The following is a 22986-nucleotide window of genomic DNA, read 5'->3' as shown; positions in this document are numbered from 1 at the left end:
ACTGCCAGAAACCTTAGAATTATAAGCCGTAAACCTAAAACCTAAACCTAAAAAGCCTAATCACTTCCAAATCTATTTTAGCTCGTACCTCATTATTTTCAACTTTCTTAATATATTGCTAAAAGAGGTCTTATAACTAACAGTGTGATATATAACAGTGTTACAAGTGTAGAACAAAACCTTGTGTTCTTAATCAGAAATTTGATAATTTATCTGCATTTACATCCATTCAGCATATTTGAGAGAATGAAATAAAATATGGTGAGTTGTATTCCTTTTTTTATTTTATTTATAGATCAACCTTAATTATTTGATCAAAAACTTGATGTTAATTTTCAGACATTTAATCAAATGCCCAGAATCTTAATCCTTTAAGACAAATGCCTGGAAAAACTTTGGGTAAATTATTCAAAGCTGCAGCTATTTTCCCAAACTATGAATCTGACAGACTGAATATGTGATTACTCCACACCAGCATATGCTTCTTCTCTTTTGCTTTATCTTCTGAATTGTCATAGGCTGACCACTGGTTATTTTAGATGTTTCCTGTCCCTGATAAAATAAACTATTTAAGCAAGCAGAATTTCTGAAATAGTTCACAATCAGATATACTTTCTTAGACAATTTAATTAAAATCAGATAGTTACTGCTCAGCCCCCAATCCTATGTTCTAATTGCCCCCCATCATGTATTATGGATCCTCTTCACTGTGCCACGGGTTGGCCTATAATGTTACAGACTATGAATGCTGGCCAGGTGCTGGGTAAATACCTCTTCCTGCCTGTCAAGAAGCTGCAAAGAGGGCCAAGAGGAAGGTCAGCTACAGATGGTTGTTGACAGTAGGAAACAGCCCCCAGAGCTGTGGTAGATGACATATTCCCTCATGTGGATCCCATGAGGCCAGCTGGGCCAGAATTGGGCAATAGGATCTTCAGTTCTGGCTTTAGTGGCTTTTTCTGTTTTATAAAATGAAAAATGTTTTTTTCACTTTATAAAACATTGGTAGTAAACAAATAAGTCTGTTTTCTACAACGAAGGTAGAAGGAAAGGATTTTTTTGTTTGTCTATTGCCTAAGATAAGTGCCTGAAACAGGACTTAGGAACCACTGGCTGTACCCATTGAAACCCACCCAAGGTCACCAGCAGTGTTTGGCTAGGCAGATGAATACTGCCCAGGATGGCTAAGCTGGAGCCAAGCATCATGAGAAGGGAAAAATCCAACCCAACACAGCTGGTGGAATAACAAACCCTTCTGGAAACCAATGTCCCAAACATGAATATCAAAACTGGTAACTGTCACTGTGACCCTGACTTCAGTAACTGGGTACAGGACAAACAAGGGAAGGGAAAGAAGCCTGGAAGAGAAACACTTTAAGTATCCCATTAGAACTGAGTCTATTTCTTGCATTATCACAAGCTGTGCTCTTACCTTGTGCAGATACTCTCAATATTTCTGCATAATGAGGCCGAGACCACCTGATAAGTTCAACACCATTGTTCATAACACAGAATACACAAGGTGACTTTATTTAATAATTCAGATCTCTGATGTGCAGACCCTGTCAAATCTCACTGTGGCACTGCCTGGCTGATTGCTGCTGCAGCAGAGTCTCATTTCACAGCTCCACAAACTAATTCACAGGACAGCAAGTTGACTCAAACCACCCGTTTACCACTCCCCTCTGGCTACAGAGATAACTTCTGAGGTTGGTGTACCTTGAATCATCAGCACCATAGCCCCCTGTATCACACTTTTCAGCACACTCATGTTCTCACATACTCATATCTTAGTTTAGAGGCGTCCCCAAGAAAACTTGCAGTTAGAACCCATCCCACTGAAATATTACAGGAAGAAAATTAACTATGCAGCAGTACCAGCAAGTTTATCTTCTGTCTCCATGAAAGGAAACAGTGCAAGTTTCTCCACAATGCTCCTTCAGCATGGCCGAAGCCTCAGTTCAGAGAATAATTGTGTGCTCAGTGTGACCATTTGTTACTTGAATTCTGCTAAGACCGGTGCTAGGACAGGACTGTGGCTTTTGGCATGGGATATGTACACTCCAGATTTTAATCAGTGAAAGCCACATCACTGTCAGTGTTGTCCATTGCCATCTGAAAATGTCCAGGGTTTTGCAAACATGCTAGTCCAGAGTTCCCCTTTCCACACATCTGCTTTTATCTGGTACCAAGGTGATAACCGAAAAGCCGGTTGAAGAAACTCTCTAAGACTCGTTTTGGAGTTTTAGAAAGCAGGCATTCTTTATTGCAGCGCTCGATGCACAGGGGATAGTTCCACCTAGCGTGCATACCACAGCTTTAGCACTAACAGGTTATATAGAATAACTAATTGCATATTAATCAGATTAGTATACATATACATAAAAATAATTGCAACTGATCATCTTAGTACTGCCTACATCCGATCATGCGCAATGAAGGATCCATCTGAGTCGAAGGGCTGCTTTTGCGACCACCGACCCATTTGAAGTTCTTGTTGGCTGTCCTTGAAGTTTTTATTCCTGTCCTTGTTCTTTGATCTTGAAGCTTAACACAGCTTCAATCACATGTGGTCAGTTTCAACATTGTTCTCATCTAGCGTACAGGAACTTCTAGTCATAAGAGCAAAGAACTGCAAAACTTACGAGTAACTACCTCTACTAGTTAATTGCTTGATTATACTTTTTTCTATTGTTTCAGTCAAAGTGTTAGTATAAGATTTCTAATAATTATTTACCAAATCCCACTTTTACAGTCATCTAGCAGCAAACCAGTTTCCACAGCTGGTACAAAATATTAAAACCATCAAAATATTTAGACATACCATACAGAATGTATGGAAATATGCTATCAAAGGAAGTGTGATGCGGCTTTGGTTTTAACAGCTTGAGATAGGGATGGTCCGAGAAAACTGGACACTTCATCCTGATAGGTAACATGGTCTACATGATTTCAAGAGAACCTAAACCAACAACCATGTGCCATTTGTTCATTTAAATGGAAATGGTTAATTAAATTCTCATGACTAGTATTTTTTTACGACAGCAGTGGTTAAAAATTATTAAAGTAACTTTTTTTTTTATTTACTGATGTTATCACTGTTTTAATTATTGCTTATCTTAAAGCAATGTAGCAGCAGAGAGGTTTGATATTTTATTGAAATAAAGGTTTTGTTATAGTGTGTTAATAGGGCAAAGTTTCTTGGTTTTTAAAAACAAATATACATAAGAATGAACCCTGTGAAACTCCATTGCTTATACGTTGAATCAAATCTGTGCCTTTGGAAGTAGCTAAGATCTCTAAGTTTCTGTTCTATTTTTCATTAAATAAGGGCTTTTTTGCTCATCTTTCTGTGGTTTCCTCTTTGCCATGAGAAGGATGTGAGTCTTCGTACAGCTTTTAGACTCAATAACTTTTTGTGAAGTTAGTGGCTGACTTTCAATGCATGTTTCACAGCTATATCAATGGCTTTGAAGCAACCTGTGCCACCTTGAATTGAATGACAGTTAGATTTAACCTACTTGCAATCTGTCAGGTATTGATTATTAAATATTATTAGTCAATCCAAAAAGAGCTTCATCAGATGATTGTGGGGTTATAAACATACTGGGATGGAGGTGTCTGAACCATCTGCCAGATCATTAATGAGATGAGGATACATTTTGGAAATAGTAAATCATAATTAAAAGATGTAACAGACATATTAAAATGACTGCTGTGATACGTCTGACTATGGTGAACTGACCCATTCATACTTTGAAAGAGTGTTCTGACTTTATCTTTATTTCTCTCCAGCAAATATCCAGGAAAATTATCTTGAAAATCTGATGGCTTGCTTTGTTTTAATCCTGTTTTCTAAGTGTTTCTTCCTGATGCCAGATTGAGTTGCCCAAAAGGAAGGTTACTTTTACAGCTTGCTAGATAGCGGACGGTTCTGTATTCAGAAGATAAAACAAAGACTGACTAGTAGCTGTGGAGGTAATCCATGCTCCAAACATATCACTGCACTTTGAGGAAACAACAATTGTTTAACAATAGATAATGCCACCCTCTGTACTGGGAACTAGACGTTTGTTTAAAAAAAAAAAAGATTCCCACATTGAACATACAGTGCATTAGATGTACAGCCAAACAAGTACAAAACATCAGCCACAACTGCCCAGAACAAGGGCAGAATGACATAAGGACTAAAGCTAACTGGCATCTGCATCCCTGTGTGATGTGTGAATATGAGTTGCCAGCCCCCTCTATTGGATAGAGAGCCGTCAGCCATATGTCAGCACCGTACACTCTACATCAGCACCATGCATCACATGTCAGTGCCATATGTCATCTCTTTGCATGGCCTGGTCAAGCTTAAGGGCTGCTCTTTATGCCCAAATATGACTATGTGACAAGCAACGAGCAAGTCAGACTTCTCAGTAAATAGTCTTTAAGAAATAACGCTTTACCTGGAAGACCTCAGTAAAACCAGAGATAGATGCAAATGTCTGACAGAGAAGTCAACTCAACAGAGACCAAAGTGCAAAGTGCAAGCGTAGACAGCAGCCCAGCCCTGGCCAAGGGCAGAAGGATTCCCGGGGCAGAACTCCTTTAATCCGCTGAAAAATTTCCAGTAAAGATCAAAACAGATAGTATGGGAGAGCTGGTCTGGTACAAGAGGCCAGTATTTGGAAACTGGGAGGTCATGTGCAAGGGGAAACCTCACAGGCACCTAGAGATTAGTGTTGAGGTGTGACAGGTTAAAGGCGAGAAGACGAGATTTCTCTTACTGAAGGAAAGTGGAATTGTAAATACTGTGCTGGAAACAACTGGAATCTATAGTAAATTCCACCACAAGCTTCTGAATATGAGCTCCTCTCAGTTGAGTGAGAATGTGTTTCTAGCTTAATTTTGTCAGTCTTCATGGTTGTCTGTTACTGTAAAAACCTGTAACGTATCTGGAGCTCCTCTCTGTGGCTTTCCTGTTTTCAGCTCAGTTCTGAGAACCAGCCCAGCAGTGGTTTCAGTGGTGAGTGACACCAGTGGTCACCTCGTTTAGCCAACACTCACCCTTACCTGCACCTTTGCCTACCTCTGGCTGCAGAACCAGACATCCTTCCGCTGTGTGCTTTCACGGGTGCTAATAAAATGCAGAACTGCAGCCATTTTGCAGCCCCGCTGCAAAACTCCAGCCATGTTCCCTGGCCCAGAGTGCCCCTCACCCAGAGGGGCAGAGGGACAGGCACTTCCTCGAGACATGGGGATTTCAGTGCTAGCAAAGTCTTCCCTCCTGTTGCATGTGGAGGGAATAAAGACTCTGCTCGCCTCAGGGTGGACAGAAAATGAGTCAAGGTTACTGCTCGGCTCACTGGTCCTGCACCTTCCTGGGGACAGGCCAAGGCCAGGCTGAGATGTCAGCCTGTGGGTAGGCCTGGCTCAGCAGGGCCCATGGCGGGGCAGGGCCAGGCTGAGGGGAGCTGGAGACCAGCCCTGCTGCGGCGTTGCTGGGGCAGGGGCTGATGACCCTGGGGGTGGACATGGATCTCGGGCTGTGTGCGGGGTGGGGGGGAGCCCCGGGGGCTGGGCAGGGGCAGTCAGGCCTGGTGGTGCCCTGGGGGGCTGGCAGTAATGCCCTTCCACCTGCTACATCGCCCATCAAAGAAAAAAAGGTGCTGTAAATGAAGTCAAGTCGTTACAGGAGATCATACACACCAAGCCCAATACCTGAACTGGAATTAACCTGCTGGGTTATGGTTTCCAGACTCTTATCACTCATTATTTCCCATCAGTGACTGAGAGACAGCCACTGTTCACAGGAATAGAGCAAGTAAAATCTTTGCCTTTGAGAGGATAAACACCAATTAGCTGTTATTTGGCTGCAGGGTGTGAAAAGTCTCCTGTGGGATGGGAAGAAGAAGAATATCCTTTCTGTTACTTACCTGACAAAGATAAAAGGGACAATTTGTGTTTGCAGCATCCTCTGAGACCCCCAGCTGAAAAGTGTTAACAGTGGTATATTATTCTTTCCACTTTTATATCGCTTCCCCTTTTTCCCCAGTTTTTCCCAGTTTCTGTCCTTATTTATTCTAGTCCTGAGCCAATTCTCACTGGCATCTTTTAAGATCTTCCTTCTCATGACCTTCAGTGAGAATTGGATCAAGCCCCCATACACCACACTGGCAGGTTTTATTGCACTATGGCCAACTACCAGCCCAGTCTGCAGTGTCCATTTTCTTCTCAGCTTTGCAGTGTCCATTTTCTTCTTTATCTGCACAGCCCTTATGAGACAGGGCTTGTTCTGCTCAATGCAGTGACACGGCTGCTGGTCAATAATCAAGGCCAGTATGTTGATGTGTTGGAGTTATTTATTCAAGCCTCCGAAACATTCCAAAGTTTACAGTATTTGGTACATACTAATGCCATAACCAAAGAAGCAGAGAAACCCTGCTGATGGCCACTTCCAAACTGTTGGCAAAAAAAGACATAGACAATATTTGGAAGATAATGGGAATACACCAAGATAACCACAGACTTCTTCAGAAACATAGCAGGTCCTTCTGTTAGTAGAAGCCTGTTGAAATCCATAGCAAAATTCTTGTTTGTTTTGACAGATGTTAGATAGGCACTGTGTTAGAGAAGTACAGTTACTCCCATGACGAACAGTTATTATACTTTTTTCAACTGACCATTCCCTGAAAGTGTGAGATCATGAACCAAGTTGTGAGAAGATATTATTTTGTTGATCACCAAAAAAAAATTAGGGAAAACAACCTAGGAAAAAGAAGAGAATTTTTTTTTCTCTCTCTCTCATAATGGAAGGTTAGTTGGAAAAATATTTATCTGTTTAATACTTTAACTCTTTGAAAATTAATTTAGTTAAATAAATATTTAGTAACGGAGAATTGAAGTATTTAGTTTTGAATAACATCACAGCAAAATATTTGAACATTTAAAGCTTTTGTTCTGGTTTTTCTCATTCAGCAGGCATCTCATTCACTGTCAGTCTGAAATTGAATTTTTCTGTAAGTACACATTCAAAAATGTTGCCTCCCAGGCACAATGAATAAGGTGATCAGTACTTTCCCATCACACTAAGAAGTAAGGTGAAGTCCAATACAAATCGTGTTATCTAAGAGAGAGTTTCCTATTAAAGATGAGTAAACACTATCTGTACAAAGGGGAATACTTTGAACTGTTCTTATAAAGCTGTGGTGGTGTTAGTAAAGCTGTAAAATACTTTTTAAAGGTGGCGCACTAAAGCAGCATCACCTAGTTCTAATGCACAGTACAGTATTTATTAAAACTGTCTTGCCTGTCTCATGGATCTCTGTGAAGGGATTTTTTTTTTTTTTATCCAGTCAATATATTTTTCGGTCAGTCATGTATAAACTCCAGGAACGTCTCTTCTTCCACTTCCTTTTCCGAAAGAAACAATCCCACTGTATCAACCAGCACAGATTAACAGCCCACCTGAATCTCCCTAGAACACAAAATAGAAGTAACTATCAATGTGTGTTCCTTGCTCTTCAGAGGAGCATGCAGTGCCACCTGCAGTGCATAAGCATGTTTGGAAACATTGCTTCTAACCTGTTCCAACCTATGAAATGGATCAGTTGGTTTATGTCACTTCATGGGACTTGGGTGAAGTATAAGGAGAAGTTGCTTTTCAAGCCTGAGGGAGTCTTTGAAGTCAATGTTGTAGACCAGCACAGTCCTATTATAATTCTATTTCAAAAGGTATTTTTTTGTTGTTGATATAAATTGATTCTCACTTCTTTAGCAATTGGCCCTTCTGGACTCAGCACAGAAGACGTCAAAAGCAAGATCCAAACAGCACTTTTGAGTGTACAGTTAATTCTGTACTATTCAGACATTGATATCTGGAAAGCATCAGATGACTCAAACCCTGAAAGTTCTTCTTTCTCTCCAATAACTACAGGTGGTGCCTAAGGAGATCACCTTAGCTAAAGAAATGCACCTGAGGTTAACTGAGACAATCCCAGACTCAAATTCCCATCTTCTCAATCTTGTTGTATACATTGAGCTAAAGTACTCAAAGTTTTAACACTTCTTTTTCACAGCAATAAAGTCTCTTATAAACGCGGTTAAAATCACTGTGAACCTGATCAGCCTCATTAAGTGTCTAGCACTGCTTTGTTCCCAGTGAAAAGGGAACCATTGTTAAAAGCACATCACTTCCTCTTTGTAACTTTGCTTCTTAATTGGCAAGCATCTCTCTTCAATAATTTCTTTTCCCTATAGCACAAAACATGTTGCTGGTTATTTTTGTGTAATTTCCATATTTGCTCTCACAGCTTTTTCTACCAACAATTTTAAGAGTTGCTTTCCAAAGATATTTTGATGGCTTTCCTGAAGATGTGACTCCCCAGCTGGCCACCTTGCATGTTGTGCCAGGTTTGATATCTTCACAAGAGTCAGGCAGAGGCAAAAGTTGCACGTATTTATTCAGCTGGGAAAAAAAGAAAAAAAATGCTTTCTCATGCAGAAAGGAAGGAAAGTATAATCTAGTTTCAATTGGCATTTAGTCTCATTTTACCAATACTTTTCTTATAAATCACTTTTCAATATTTAGGAACAGATCCTCAGCTTAATTGCCCCTTTGCAAATCCAAGACTTTCCCTGGTGTCTGTATAGCAATTTCCTATCTATGGCAGCAGTAGTGCGTTCAAGCCCAGCTTCCCATTGATTACAGTAGGAAATTAAAAACCTGCACAGGACTTAGGCTGTTGGATCTATGTCCTATTCAAGAACCTAACTTGCCACTGAACTTCTGTGTTGAAATCAGACTCTGGTGTTTGACTGACACACAGAAAAGTCTCAAAGCTCAGTGCAATGTAGCCAGTAACAAAGAGGAAAAAAAAAGCCATAACCAATTAGACATGGCAGCAGCAACTTAATTGGGTTAAAATGAGGTCTTGAACTCTTCAGACTGCCAAGTTTTTGCTCTGAAAGATTCAAAAGGGCTTCAATGATCCAAACTGTCTGTGTTTTGTTGGCCGTTACCTAACAGATTCATCCTTCAGCAGAGGCCAATTTAAGCCTGTAAATGAAAACATAGCCAAACCCTAACAGATATCCTCAATGTGCTTGGTAAGGGCTCAGAGCTACTGAACAGACATTTTCTGGTTTACACAGAGTCACCACACCATGAGTGATTCCACAGGTGGTTATATATGTTGCTGAATGGTTGTCAGTTAAATGATTCTGCTTTTATACCTTTTTTAAAAGGCACTCCAACAAATCACAAGTTTATCCAAAAAATCCTTATGGTTTATTATCACCAGTGCTCATGGGAATTTCCAAAGATGGACAGTTCATCCCAAGTCACTTAGTACTCTATTACAGCAGAACTGTAGAGATAGGAGGTGAGCCCTGGTACTAACGCTATCCTTCCTCCTGTGTCAAATTCAGACAAAGGGTTTTATGGTATCCATGTCATTCTGGAACAGACCTGTAACTTTCAGCTCTAGAAATACTACTTCCTAGCAATCCATTTTGGTATTGTGTTCACAAATAACCTGGTTCTCCTGATAAGTTGCTAGTGGCCACAGAAGAAGCCAGTGAAATGAGCCTGTCTGCCTTTGCAATGAAACAGATGGAGAATGCTCACTAACATCTAGGAGAAGAAGCTTCTCACGCTTGGCAGCGACAAGTTGCTGGGGACATAGATGTCTGTAAATGCTCCAGCTAGTTCCAGAAAGGGACATTGCTAGTTTCCTCCCTGTCTCATTGTCATATCAAACTGGTGATACCACCTAAATATTAGAAATCAGGTTCAAGTCATCACTTCCTTTTCCATACAATTCCACCAATTATTTCACACGTGTGGTAATATTCATAATATACTGTACCTTGTCAATTATTTTAAATATATATATTGATCCTTTACATAAAACTATTTCTTCATTATCACAGCTGTAACGTTAAAGCATAGCCTGAATAAAGATCCATCCAAGATTTCTTAGGCATCGTACTGAAGTCATGATGTTTCTAAAGGTATAGGCAAGATGATGTACAAGTCTTATCTTTCTCAGGGACTTTGGATAAGCACTGAAATTACTGGTACCAGGAAGGCAGTCCTCCAGAACCATTTCACCATTTACAGGTTTCCCACGTAAAGACTGCCCTCTCCCTTTTCAAAACACCCATGGCTGCCTTCATGTCAATCTCAGCATTGGATTAACAGAGTTCTCAGTGCAGGGACACATGAGGCATGAGCGAGGCTAAACAGGAGCTGGTACACAGGAAATTCTTTCAGCCCTGCCCCACTTTGGCATCCAGGATGATGATGTTGGCAAGGACATCTTTCCATGTTTCATTCTGCAGTGTCCTGAGCCCTCTTCAGTATGTGACCACTCTGTGCTCCTAGAGCTGAATTCACCTATGTCTGTATTATCCATACTTTTACTTTATGTGGTTAGCCCAAATAATTAACACTAAGTTTCATCCCTATTTTTGCTTAGTCCAGCACAAAGTATCCCTTTGGGATACAGGTGTGACTCAGAGTCCATTGCATATATCACTTCAGCACTGCCTTTGAAAAATTACTGAAGAATGTGTTTTGGGGTTTTGGAGGGGTTGCTGTAGTGAGTGGGTTAAAGACAGTTTTAGAGCACAGAATGGGCCAGAAATGTCATCCTTGCTCACAGTGCCAGCGATCCTGTAACCTTACCTAGATTAGTACAACCAAAAGCAGGGTGTTCTGTGATATTGTTAAGCTATCTAAACAACGTACTCTTCAGTATCAAAGAACAGCCAAAACGATCATCAGCAAAATTCCTTTTATAATAATACAACAGCAATTAACACAATACCTTGAGGAACAGTATATCATTTTCCTTGGAAGACCTGGAAGGCTTGGAAGTAGTTCATAACCTTAAATATCCACGGTTCTTCTTCAGCTATGGGATGCTTGATGGGCTCCAAGAACAACTCTAACTTCTGATTTGTTTAATCTGTAATTTAAAGAAAGTACAGGGAGAGAAGGTCACTACTGAAACTGAGCAACATCTCTCAAGATAATCAAAAGTCATTTAACACAATACTCACAATTTTGTATTACAATAACATGATTAAAACATAGGGAAGGATATTGTTCATTTTGATGTTTTGACATTTGATGAGCTTGTATTTTCCTCTACAAAGTAACATTTCTTTACTGTAAATCTAGTTTGGTGAAATAATGGTGTGATAGGTGAGCTTCAGGGATTTCCGGAGTTTGGAATTAATTTAATGAAAAAGCCTACTGGCTTTTTAAGGAGAGTCCCTTGCTCAAGGACTGTTGGCACTGATGCCTTCCATTAATCTTTTAATGGTCTCCCTTGGACTTAAGACCTAATCCTGCAAAGGACTGAAACATGCCTGACTAACAGCATGTAGGTTGTCTTGCTGACATCAACGGGATATCAGAACACACATTGATACTCAATAGTAATTCTGAGCATTATGCATACAGGTAAGTGCTCTGCTGAAGTGGACATCTTTAATATTAATGAGTTTTGTCCTTAACTTCACTAAATACAGGATTCAGCTCACTAGGAAAGAAGGATAGGTGTTGTCTAACTCAAGACACCCCTATAGTGAATATTAAAAAGGGCGACTGACAAAACCCAAAGAGAGTTATGTGTCCAGTTTCTGCAAATAAACAGTAAGAGTTAAGCAACTCATAAATCTCCCCCTCCCCCGAGCTCTCTGAGCGTCATCAGAAATTTATTTATTAGAGTTTGTCTTTCTTCATTTTGTCCTACTAAACTTAACGCAGCCCAGTAAGGTGAGATTGCCAGAAGATATACCACTGGTTTCCTGTGCTTCATCTTCAGAACACAATCTCACTACCAACAGGACAACTTATTCAAGCTAGAACATAGATTTTATCAATCCAAAAAAAAAAAAAAAAGGTATTTTCTTCATTCCAGCTGCATGTCTCACTTAAAGATACAATTCATTTATTTGTATGTGAGTGTTTGCTCGTGAAAATAGCTGCAAAGGCAGTGCTGGATCCTAAAAATTTATCTTTTTATCTACAAAGCCTGCTTACACAGTGAGAATGATATAAGACTCACTAAACTCCATCCCTGGGACTCATTCATGTATCGTTCCCTACAGCGGTGCAACTGCTAGACTTGCAGAAAGCCCAGGCAATTGGCCACTGTGCATACAGAGAAGCTTGCAGAAAAAACAACAAACCAAAAAAACCTACTGCCATTGACTGAAGAGTGAGAGACTCCAGCTCCCATTAAAAAATGTCTTAATTCCAAAGAGGAAGGCTTGGCTTTTGTTTCGTAAATATCCAAAACAGCACGTTAGGTGTGAATATGTCTACCCTTACAAAAAATAGCAACAAAACCTGATTCAGCTGAAGAAATGTGAAAGTCAAATTCCCTTAGAAAGAAGGAGCTGTGTCCTCTATTTCAGACTAGCTCGTGCAAGAAGGCTGGCCGAGCTGCCCACACTGTGTTTTAGGAGGTCAGGTTTGCACAGTTTTATTGTAATTGGTTTGCTTTTAGTTACTCAAAATACTGGGGGGGGGGGGAAAAAAAAAAAATTTAGAGAACATTTTAGCAAAACCAGGGCATTTTACTTCCTAACATGAACAGTAGATGTCCTCCTTATCCTGAGCCAGCTGTTCAACAGCTGTGCCAGCCTTAGGGTTTCCCACCTGGGGAAGGGGTGCTTGTGCTCACATTTGACTTGTCAAAAGGACAAGGCTCCTTCTCATAGTCATGACTGATGTTCAGTTTTTGTGGGCCCATGTCACTTAAAATGGGAGGAATAGTCTTTCCCTCTAATTCAACTTCATCTCTCAGTGTGTTTTGAGGCTTAGTCCCAGGCACACAGGTAAAATTTGCTTAAAGCACTTTGGAATATAATCCCTCCTCTAAGGCATTGTTCTTTCAGATGCATAATTGGCAGGATCTAAGTCATGAAGGTTAGGAGAACACTACGTAGATCAGTAGTTTACAAAACAACTTAAAACAGAATGACAAGTTCTTAGATCAGTTTAGTGAGAGAACGGCAGCTTTTAACAATTCTTTAAAAATCAATATCCATCTTTCTTTATTTACAGGCTTGCATACCATCCCCCTCCTCAATGAAGATTTAAAATTGCCCCAGTGTAAGATAATTCTTCACAATGCGCTGCTGTCAGACCCCATTGCTTTTCCACAAGAGCTCCTCCTCCACATGCAGTTAAATTCTTTCTCTGGATAGCAGCCATATAAGGCCAGGAATGAGGACACACAATGTGTCCTCCAATAATGTCTGTGCAGCCATCTGAAATGCAACAGAAGTGTAATTATGTTACATGTTGTCCAGAGGAATCAGGAATTTGGATATTTTTATCCTTAGATGAGTACTTACATCTCAGGGGTAGGATAACAGCAATTAGAGAGAGCAATAGAGCCAACAGGTGGCTTCCCATAGCTGCTGCTATTTACTGACAAGAGCATTGTAAATTACAATATAGTCTTTTCTATTTAAATGTCCCCTACAGGAGATGGTGGTTGAAAGGTTTTATGAATAGGTCTCTCTCTTGAAGTTTCCCTGTACATCATTAATATTGTATTATTTAGGTTTCTTTAGGTTCTTTCTTCAGGTTTATTTAAAACCTGTCTGTTTCTTGAATCCCCAACATGCGTCAACATTAATTGGTCCAAGTCTTCCAGGAACTTCAGCAGCCGTTCACCACAGGTATTATATCAGAAAACAAGTGCACGAGAAAATTCCTGAGCATTACATGGGATGGATGTATAATAAAACCTAAGTGCCTCAGAGAACTAAACGCTCTTTTTACTTTAAAGAAAAAAAGATGGAAATATGTGAGAAGAATGAAACTGGCCATATTCAAGCTGGTGAACAAATGGGAGAATAAATACAAGGGCCACCTGCAAAGTCTTCACAGAACACCAGTGAAAGGGAAAACTCAGGGCATGTAGACTACAAAAGTCATTCCCAAACTGTGGACCAAGATAAATCAGCAGCCAGCAAATCCACTGCCCAGGTGACATTTTCAGTTGAAAGACTAAAAAAGATTCATATATTAATTTTCTGACAGCCACTGAGAATTGGCAGGCATCTGTTGTCTGATAAGCTTAGGAATGTCTCACACAAAAGACAAGCTACACACATGGAGGGCAGAGCAATTTGTATTTTCTTAGCGATAATTTTTGAGGGTGCAGAATTCAGATGCAGAAAACCCTAGAGCATACAAGTGTCAAAGGCAAACAAAATGCTTAATCAGTAGTCACAAGAAAAAGATAAAAAGACACAGTGGTGGAAGAGACACTTCTGTATTGCAAATCTCTGTGTCTGGACCCATGTTTTGCACACCTTGCCGGTAAACCACTACAAAAAAACAGCATGCCCTAGTGTGAAGAACTTAAAAAGGCTGATATCATCTTAAGTACCTTTAGAAAGAATCAGAAATGTAACTTGCCCAATACAGCTAGCTGTTGTTTTTATTCAAGAGTTAGAGAACAGCAGCTCTCCAGATTGTTGAATGAGATTATAGCATTGAGATGCTTGTTTCTATGGCACAGAATCTTACTAGTTATAACCCGGTTTGAAAACATGTACTTGATGCAACACAATGTAACACATTTCATATTTCAGAAGACTCTTCCAAAGCTCTTTTAAAAGAAAACATGTGACTTTCAGAATTCATCAGCTCATAGAAGAGCCAGCTCTAGTTACCCCAAAATTACTCCATCCTCCAGCTAATCCTGGGATTATTCACCTACTGGAGGTTATCTCTGCAAAGAGGGTCCTAAAGGCAAAGTTAGGTTCCAGTCCTTTATGGCTTTGCTGTCCCAGTAACTGGCTAGCTTAGAAAGCGATATAAGAGACAAAATGGGCAACAGACCCATGTTCTGACCAGACAGAAGACTTGCATTTCCACAGCATAATATATAATGCTGGATTCTTTCTGCCAAGTACATTCAACTTCATACAAGTCACGCTGATTCACTACAAGGCTTTGAGGACTCTCTGAGTTAACTTCATCTACTTGTATGTCTGTGCTACTACATTTTTCTGTGATATCACACAGTAAATACATGAAAATAGGGAAGCTGAGCAAATAGCTGAGGCAGAAAAGACAACAGGTAAATACCATGAGACATTGGTACCAGAGAAGAAAGTAAAATAGGTATCCCGACCACACGTCCTGTCCCTTCCCCAGCAAGTCCCTGGGAGTGCGTCCCCCAGCCACAGAGGGATGTGTCCAGACAAACACACTGGAGTGGGGCTGGGGCTGGGGCAGCCCAGGGAGGAGACAGAGAAGGCACCCCAGCTCTGCCTCGCTGTGCTCCCGGCGGCTGCCCGCTCTGCACCACTCTCCTGCCCTCCCTTCCCCAGCCCCAGGCGCCAGCCCTGCGGCTGAGCTAAGACACTGCCTGAACATCAGCACCCAGTGGCTCTGGAAGGTTTAGAGCTGTGGTTTAAATTGGTCTCCTGAACTGGTCTCCTAAAATCACAGCTGATGTTCACCTTTCGCACCACAGAAAGCAGCATGGATGAAAAAGGAGCATAGTCGCTGGGGAAGCAAAATGATCAAAACAACTGAGTATAAGATAAGGGGCAGAAGCACTCGACAGAGTACTGAACAAGCTGTATCAGTGACAAAGAGCTCTGTGATCTCTGAAAATAGCTCCACACCTGCCTCCTTCAGAGAAATCACCAACAATTACCCTTTGTCTCAGAAGGGAGGCCAATATCAAATTTGAGCCAGCTGCATGTCCAAGGTCTTCTACGGGTAAAACTCACATCAGGCTGGGCCAACTGAGCTCAAAAATGTGACACAGCCAGAAAGCAGCAGCTTTCTGCAGGTTAACTGTAATGGGGATCAAGCCTTCAAGAAACCTTCCAGACTGTGTGGTAGTGACACTTCACTGAATGTACCTAGTTAGTTAATAGAATATTTGATATTCCAAATTATTTAATACTGATGGAAGTTATTTCTATTATTTGGATGTATATTTGGAAGTGAGGAACTACGCCTTTACAAGGCTCTAATAAGATCATTCAGTTTTCAGGACTCAATTCAGTTGCCTGAAACTACGCATTTAGTGACATTTGAGATACCCTGGGTTTCCCAGACATGGGCACAGGGCTGGCAAACCTGACATAGCATCTACAGAAGACCCATGGCCTTCTGCACCATGAGGCAGACCTAAGACACCCTAAGACACTTTAAATGGCATGATATCCTTAGCTCTAGGCCACTAAACCACAGTCAGTACTATATGGATGCTCATCCAGCACAAAGCTAATGAGGTAGGATGAGATGCTGAAAGAAGCGAACGTCAGATTCCTTGGCCCTAAGGGGCTCCTGAACAGCACAGATAACTCTCTACTGGAGAACAGGCTGGGATTCATCTCTGACTTGAAGGTCACCTGTGGTGTCTAGAATGAACTATACATCTTGAACTGAACCAAGCCTAAATTTCTGTGAGCTGAGTCCCACTGTGTAACTGGACATGTAGTTGCTTGCAAGGTTTCACCCCAGTACTCATCTATTAGCTCTCTGCAAATGCTACAGAGAGAACATGAAGGGGGACAGATCCTGTCTTCACACCACAACAGATGGTGCAATTTCTTACTAACACTTCTGCTGTAAGCTACAATGGTCTGCTAAACCATTGGTGAGGTTTTTTTGCCTTTGCCACAGTTGCAAATGTCAAATATCCTTAAGAGGAAAACCAAAACCCACATCCTTTTCACTTAGATATATATGCTAAACAGTAAATAAGGGGGCAACACCAGACAGAAATCATGGGACCTCTCCTCGCTTTGTCCACCTTTGCTGCTGTTATTCTCCTGGTAATTCATGCAGGTGAGTGCCCAGTTCGATCTTTTGAAGGTAAATGCTGATGTACAGAGTCCCAGTTAAGCCAACATGTATTAATGTAAAGGAAGTAGTCACAATTATTATTTGAGTTCTTATTATTAGCTCTTTTCCACTGTCTGCATGTGTTTGTTCTTTTGTACAAACGAAATAATTTCTGAATGGGTAGTATTAATTAAAGCTGCACACAGGACAGGCTATTTGGAGGAGTTCTGAGGAGTTAACATAAGTATTATCTGACCTTTCTCTCCAAAGGCATACACACACATTAATGTCTTGATTTTCTGTTTTTCTGAAAAACAGGTTCATCTAATGTGACTTACACTATATAGCTCAGTTTCCAGGTGTCTGCGTAACTCACATATTGTACAACATTTATCATGTGGCAAATCTGAGGTTGTTACTCACAATGAAAGCTAAGATATTAACCATAGCAGCAAACTTCAAGAAAAGAAATCTGTGCAAGAGCAATAATGCTTTGGTGTTTTTCTTTCCAAAGCTCACCCCACTGATGTAATTTTGGTCCCACAGAAACATACAGAAGTACTACTGCTGAGCAATTTTAAAAGTCTACCATGAAGACCAGCATTGTGACATATGTACATACATGTGTGTCTGTATACTTTGTAATTACATTAACTGTTTTTTCTAAGAGACTTTGAGTGTCTTACAGTATCTGTTAGCCCAACTGTGTGTACTGTGGCTTATTTTTATTTTTAGGTTTGTGTGTGGATATCATTGGAGGAAATGAAGTAGCACCACACTCGAGACCATTTATGGTCCTTATCAACAACGCAAATGGAAAATTTATTTGTGGAGGAGCTTTGATCAAGAAAAACTGGGTGTTAACAGCTGCCCACTGTAATGTGTAAGTTCTTACTGTGATTCAGAGATTGTTCTTAGTGAGTATCTGCTGTTTCTGTTCAAGAAGGAAAGTTAATATCCCCGGTGGTTTTGTGCATTTAGCATGACCATGATTATGTTCTGAGTACTGTCTTTTATAATTTATATTGACAAATGTGCTTCAGCGAGTAAAAAATAATATAACAAGGTATAATTATCTTCACTGTTTCTGAAGAGATATTTTACAAGCTTCTAGCTGCATGCAAGCACAGAATAGCAACACTGAAGTAGTGAATTTGGGGGAAAGGTTTATCCCTGTTTTCTCAGTCAGCCAGCACACTAGGCCAGAGGACTGGCCAGTCTAAATAGCTGCTCAGAAAACAGAAATAAATTCTTGACATTTTATTCTGTAAAAGACATGCAGTTTGCCACAGAAAGAGACAGCATGCAGTTATACAGGAGCAAAAATCCTCCAGACGGATGACAGGGGACACTGAGAGATCTCTGCTCTACTGGATACATTGGCTTCTCAGCCAACCTTTTTTCTTCCTGCCTGACTCAAGATGCAAATGGCTATTTGGCCCCACAGAGTCCCTTAGTGAGGCAAGATGTAAGGTTTAGATGACACATCCCACTCCTTGCCTTTGTGGGGAGGACTGGAGCTGCTGCTGAGCCAGACCTCACACAGGCTCTGTCAGTGGCCTGCCTAGGACCAGTGAATCACTGGACTCTGCAGACATCAGAGGAATGTATCCGTATCTCCTGTCCCCGTCCAAACAAGGACATATATGGGACCTACTACAAAGACAGCATAGGGCCCAAAAGCTGTAGTATTAACATAAGGTGAAGACTGTTTCCAAATGAGATCGCATTTAAGAGATAATACAATAAATAATTAACCTAATGATGCTCAGTCAACAGTCAGACAGTTCTTAATAGCTGAAAGAAAGGAGCAACCACTTCCTCAGCATTGTGTCTGCCACAGTAAGATGCAAATGAGGCCAACCTACACATCTGCCCAAAGAATATTCTCCCATTCAGCTGTAATGTACATTGTTCTCCCACAAACAGCTATACCTGTGGTCTGATGTAAAGGTCTACTTGGACTGCTTGACCAAGGAGTGCTAGACTCCTGGTTTCTATACCAGAGAGGCCCAGCAAGCACAACTCTGTCACCACTTTGGTATCTAGTAAGCATATGAAGTTGCAGAACAAGTTGAAGAAAGGGAATGAGCTATGTCTCACATGGACTCAGAAAATGGTATTTGAAATGCTGTTAGGGCAAAGCAATGGTACAATTCAGTCCGGTCATGATGATCCCTGGACTAACAGTGCTGTGAGCTGTTCTCCTAAGTTTTCAGCACAAATTGCAGAGGGCATAGTTGGTGAGACCACTTACCAACAGCAAAGCTGATGCATCCACCCCTCATTCAGTTCCCAAAGGGAAACAATAGGGTACTTGAACCCTGTCTATGCTCCTGGGAAGCCGAAAATAGGATAGCATGAATTTTGATTCACTGAGTCAATTTTTTTTAACTACTTGTGAAAACAAGATAATCTTTTATATTTTTCTAAATTACTGTTGCTTTTCAGGCATGAGAAAAGAGACTCTGTAGCAGCTGGACAGCATAGCATCACATGTAACAGCAAAGAATTATGGACTTACAGCAAGTGAATCCCACTAACCATGTCCTCTCTCTTCTCAGGGAAGGAGGTGAAGTTATTCTTGGAGCTCATTCACGGAAAGAAAACGAAAGAGAAAAACAGGTTATTCAGATTGCAAAACAAATTCGCTACCCACGCTACCATTCCGATCATAAGGAAAATGACATTATGCTACTGCAGGTATAGACTTACACATCACTTATGGAATATGCATCTCCTACATTGTACCAGTTTCTTCCTTCTTATGGGGGAGATGAGCCAAGGGGGTTTCTGGTGCCTTTTTTTCCTGGGGTGATACAGTCTGGTCTGCTAATCCAGCAGACTGGGGAATCAGGGATGCACTGGGAACTATGGCAATCAGCAATTCCTGCAATGCATACAATTGCTAGAAGTAGAAAAATTCTGGAGCTTGACCAAAATATTTCAATTTGTGGCTTTTCAGTGAAAGAATAAAGATTGTCCACAGAAAAAAGCGTATTTCACACATAGAAACAATTTGGTTAAAAAGCCTAATGTTTTGGCTGAAAAACAGTTCTAATTAAAAACATCTGACTTCCCTGATTCTCAGTTTTGACAGCTTCAGTGATTACTGTTATTTTGTCTTCCCAATGGTCTGAGAGCCAGAGAAATAAAATGGAGTATTTTTTAGAGCTACTATTTCAGCAGAAGCTAAATGGGTTTTCATGAGACAAGGAATATTCATTTTCCACCTTCTTACATTGATTACATAAATCCTGTCACAAAGAAATGAGGAATCTCAAAAAGGGGTTGCAGTAATCCCCCATTACCATAATGGAAAAGATTCAATGGTTAACATGCAGGGACCTCTGCTAGAGTCTGCCCCATAATAACTATTTTCCATATCTTCTACAGCTTAAGAAAAGAGCAAGACTTAATAAAGCTGTGCAGCTCATTCCCCTGCCTACCTCAGATGATGATCCCAAACCAGGAACAACTTGCACAGTAGCAGGATGGGGACAAACTCGAAATTATCCGAAAAAGCCTTCTGATACCCTGAGGGAGGTCAATATCACTGTTATCAGCAGGGAAATCTGCAATGACAACCATCATTATAAAAACAACCCTGTTATAACAGAAAACATGATATGCGCAGGAGCTAAGAATGGAGGAAAGGACTCATGTTCTGTAAGTATATTTACTGTCTGTATCCACACAGATTATAATAAAAATAAAATACAAAGTACTAACTTTTACATGTTTATAATTTCTGCCTCTCTTCAGTTCAATGAAGACTTTTATCAAAAATGAGTGAATTTACCAAGGCTTGTTCTTCTGAGCCTTAAAATCAAAACTTCTGATGGATAAATTCACCTTCACAGACTTTGGATATTGTGGTTTTATTCAGGCATGGCAGATAGCTATTCTCTTCTTCAATAAAATGATTTAAATAGAAAAATCTCCACAAAATAGCTTATGAGCCCATTCTCAAGCAGCTAACCTCAGTGGAACAACTTCTCTGATGTCAGAAGACTATAAAACAGGTTTTGCTGATAAAAAGCGTATTGACTGGACCCCAAGCCAAATGCACAACTGCATAAGAACTACCACGTTTCAAAAGATTTAAATATTGAATTAATGAAGTTACAAAAAAGGTACCAATTTCTAGAGACTTTCTGCTTTTCAAGAGGAAACTTTCCAGCTTTTTGTTTTCATGTTAAAAAAGACTAACTATTCCTTAGCACTGAGCTAGATTCATTCCCTGTTACTCACACTTGAGAGACCAGATTGAAGTCTTTTTTTCTTTTTTGCTAATGAAAATCTTAACTTCCAAGGTGGAAAAAAAAATTCACAACAGCACTGTCTACATTTTTATTTCCTCCATGCAACTGATACAAATTTTATTTAAAAGAAGCACTTTTTAGCTTTTGTAAATTTGAATGACAATTTTTTTTCCTTTTTCCAGGGGGATTCTGGCGGACCTTTAAGATGCAAAAATGTGATGAGAGGCATCACTGCTTTCGGGAAGGCAAACAAGTGTGGTACTGCTGATGCCCCTGGTGTCTACACTCGACTCACAAACAAATACCTTCAGTGGATAAGGAAAACCATAGGGGGGGCCTAATAGATTGGGTTTTGACCAAGCAATTTCCTACTATGTACTTGTGTAACAATACCTAGTTTTGAAAAACACTTTTAAAAATAGCTTCATTTTACTGGTAAAAGAGTTATTCTCACACTGAATTTTAGCAGTTTGATGTCCTTATAGGTGAAAATATGTCTGTCTGTTTTCAGGACAGATGTGATCTTAACAGGGCCAGGACACAGCGCTCTGATACAACAGCATTCGTAGCTTATACTGTCAGCCATGGAGTCATTCAACAGGTGTTTGTGACTCAGGCTTCGAACACTCTTGCATTGCACATTCAGACCGAGGGCCACATGGATGAGTATTTCTGACCAAGAATCTAATCCAGCTGTTTGTTTCTTCACTGCATGCTGAGCATATACTGCACTCTTCTGAATCTGGACTTCTGCAAATAAACCTGAAAGTTAGTCAGATGCTAGGTACAACTCCAGACGCCTGAAAAACTTCATAGTTTCTCTGCAGCAAAGCTCCTGATTTTACATGTGTAGGGAACTGCTAAGCTTCAGAAAATTAAGTTTCAGCAACTGCATTTGATTATGGGACATAGTAAGTGTGAATTTCCTAACTAACTGTCTTGTATTTGAAACCTCTAGATTTCATCCTTTTATGTACTTTGCATTTAATAAAGAAATAGCAATAAAAATCTACTGCTTGCAGCTGTCAATTTATGTGGAAAGCTCCATCTGTTGCAGTACAGATAGTCTGTGTACATAATGTTTTGGATGTGCAATATGTTTGCAGAATGTGCCAATATGAGCAGCATTATGTTAAAAAATCAGCTGAAAACCCATCATCCAGAGAAATGACAGAAAGTGTCTTAGCTGGAGTACCAGTATGATAAAGCACTGTTCATAACATAAAACAATCTTGATTTTATGATGCCACTACTGCTGTTTCAGATAGGCAGTGAAGTTTTTAAGTGCTTCAACAACCACTTGTCAAACAGCAAACACACCTATCATGAAAAATACTTCTACCCATTTCTGTATTAAGAGTCTTGGGCATTTTCAATGTCATGAACACCTCAAAAAGGGCTGTGTTGCTCTGGGGTTTTTTTACTTGGAAGTCTGCATTAGCTAAGAGAAAGTAGGGGACATTCAAAGGGTGGAGAAATCTTGTATTGATTTTAATTAAGAAATGATTGCTTGGTTCATCATGAGCAATTAAACACCACTTATAAATACAACATGAGAAAATACAGACTAAAACTTCTTTACACAGCTGCCTTCACCTGATCTTGTCGAGAAAAAAACAGTAGTTTTGTCAGAGGAATAATGAAGGGTGAGGAAGGAGAGGGCCTAAACTACACGGATCTTTACTGAAAGTTTTGATGAGGAACATCTTCTTTTATGTTTTCTGTCCACTACAAATGTTACAGTCAGAAAGCTTCACATCCCTTATTCTTATTCCTGAAATGTTTGTTCTGACTCTTGGGCTGAACACACAAACAAGCACACAAACACACAGAGGCACACACAAACACAGAAGCACAGCAGGAGCAGAGAGAAGGATTCCCAGCCAAGTAAGA

General features: G+C 40.3%; 2 protein-coding genes across 2 annotated transcripts; one reads left to right on the top strand and one right to left on the bottom strand.

Moving 5' to 3' along the window:
- Positions 1-7276: 7276 nt before the first annotated feature.
- On the bottom strand, positions 7277-13420 carry LOC104839970 (granzyme A-like). The gene is given in 5 exon segments (XM_010580600.1): positions 7277-7459; positions 8190-8221; positions 8224-8449; positions 13109-13272; positions 13360-13420. Coding segments are annotated over 5 exon segments (666 nt in total).
- A 3350-nt stretch (positions 13421-16770) lies between these two features.
- Positions 16771-21434, top strand: LOC104839969 (granzyme A-like). The gene is made up of 5 exons (XM_010580599.1): positions 16771-16831; positions 17564-17711; positions 19393-19531; positions 20225-20497; positions 21276-21434. Exons 1-5 carry the CDS (start codon positions 16771-16773, stop codon positions 21432-21434), a joined length of 780 nt encoding a protein of 259 aa, XP_010578901.1.
- Positions 21435-22986: the final 1552 nt, after the last annotated feature.

This window comes from Haliaeetus leucocephalus, unplaced genomic scaffold (genome assembly GCF_000737465.1).
Source record: "Haliaeetus leucocephalus isolate CR32 unplaced genomic scaffold, Haliaeetus_leucocephalus-4.0 Scaffold722, whole genome shotgun sequence".
NCBI classification, from domain to species: Eukaryota; Metazoa; Chordata; class Aves; order Accipitriformes; family Accipitridae; genus Haliaeetus; species Haliaeetus leucocephalus.
Note: the sequence above shows the minus strand (reverse complement) of the source record. Positions and strands in the feature narration are given on the sequence as shown.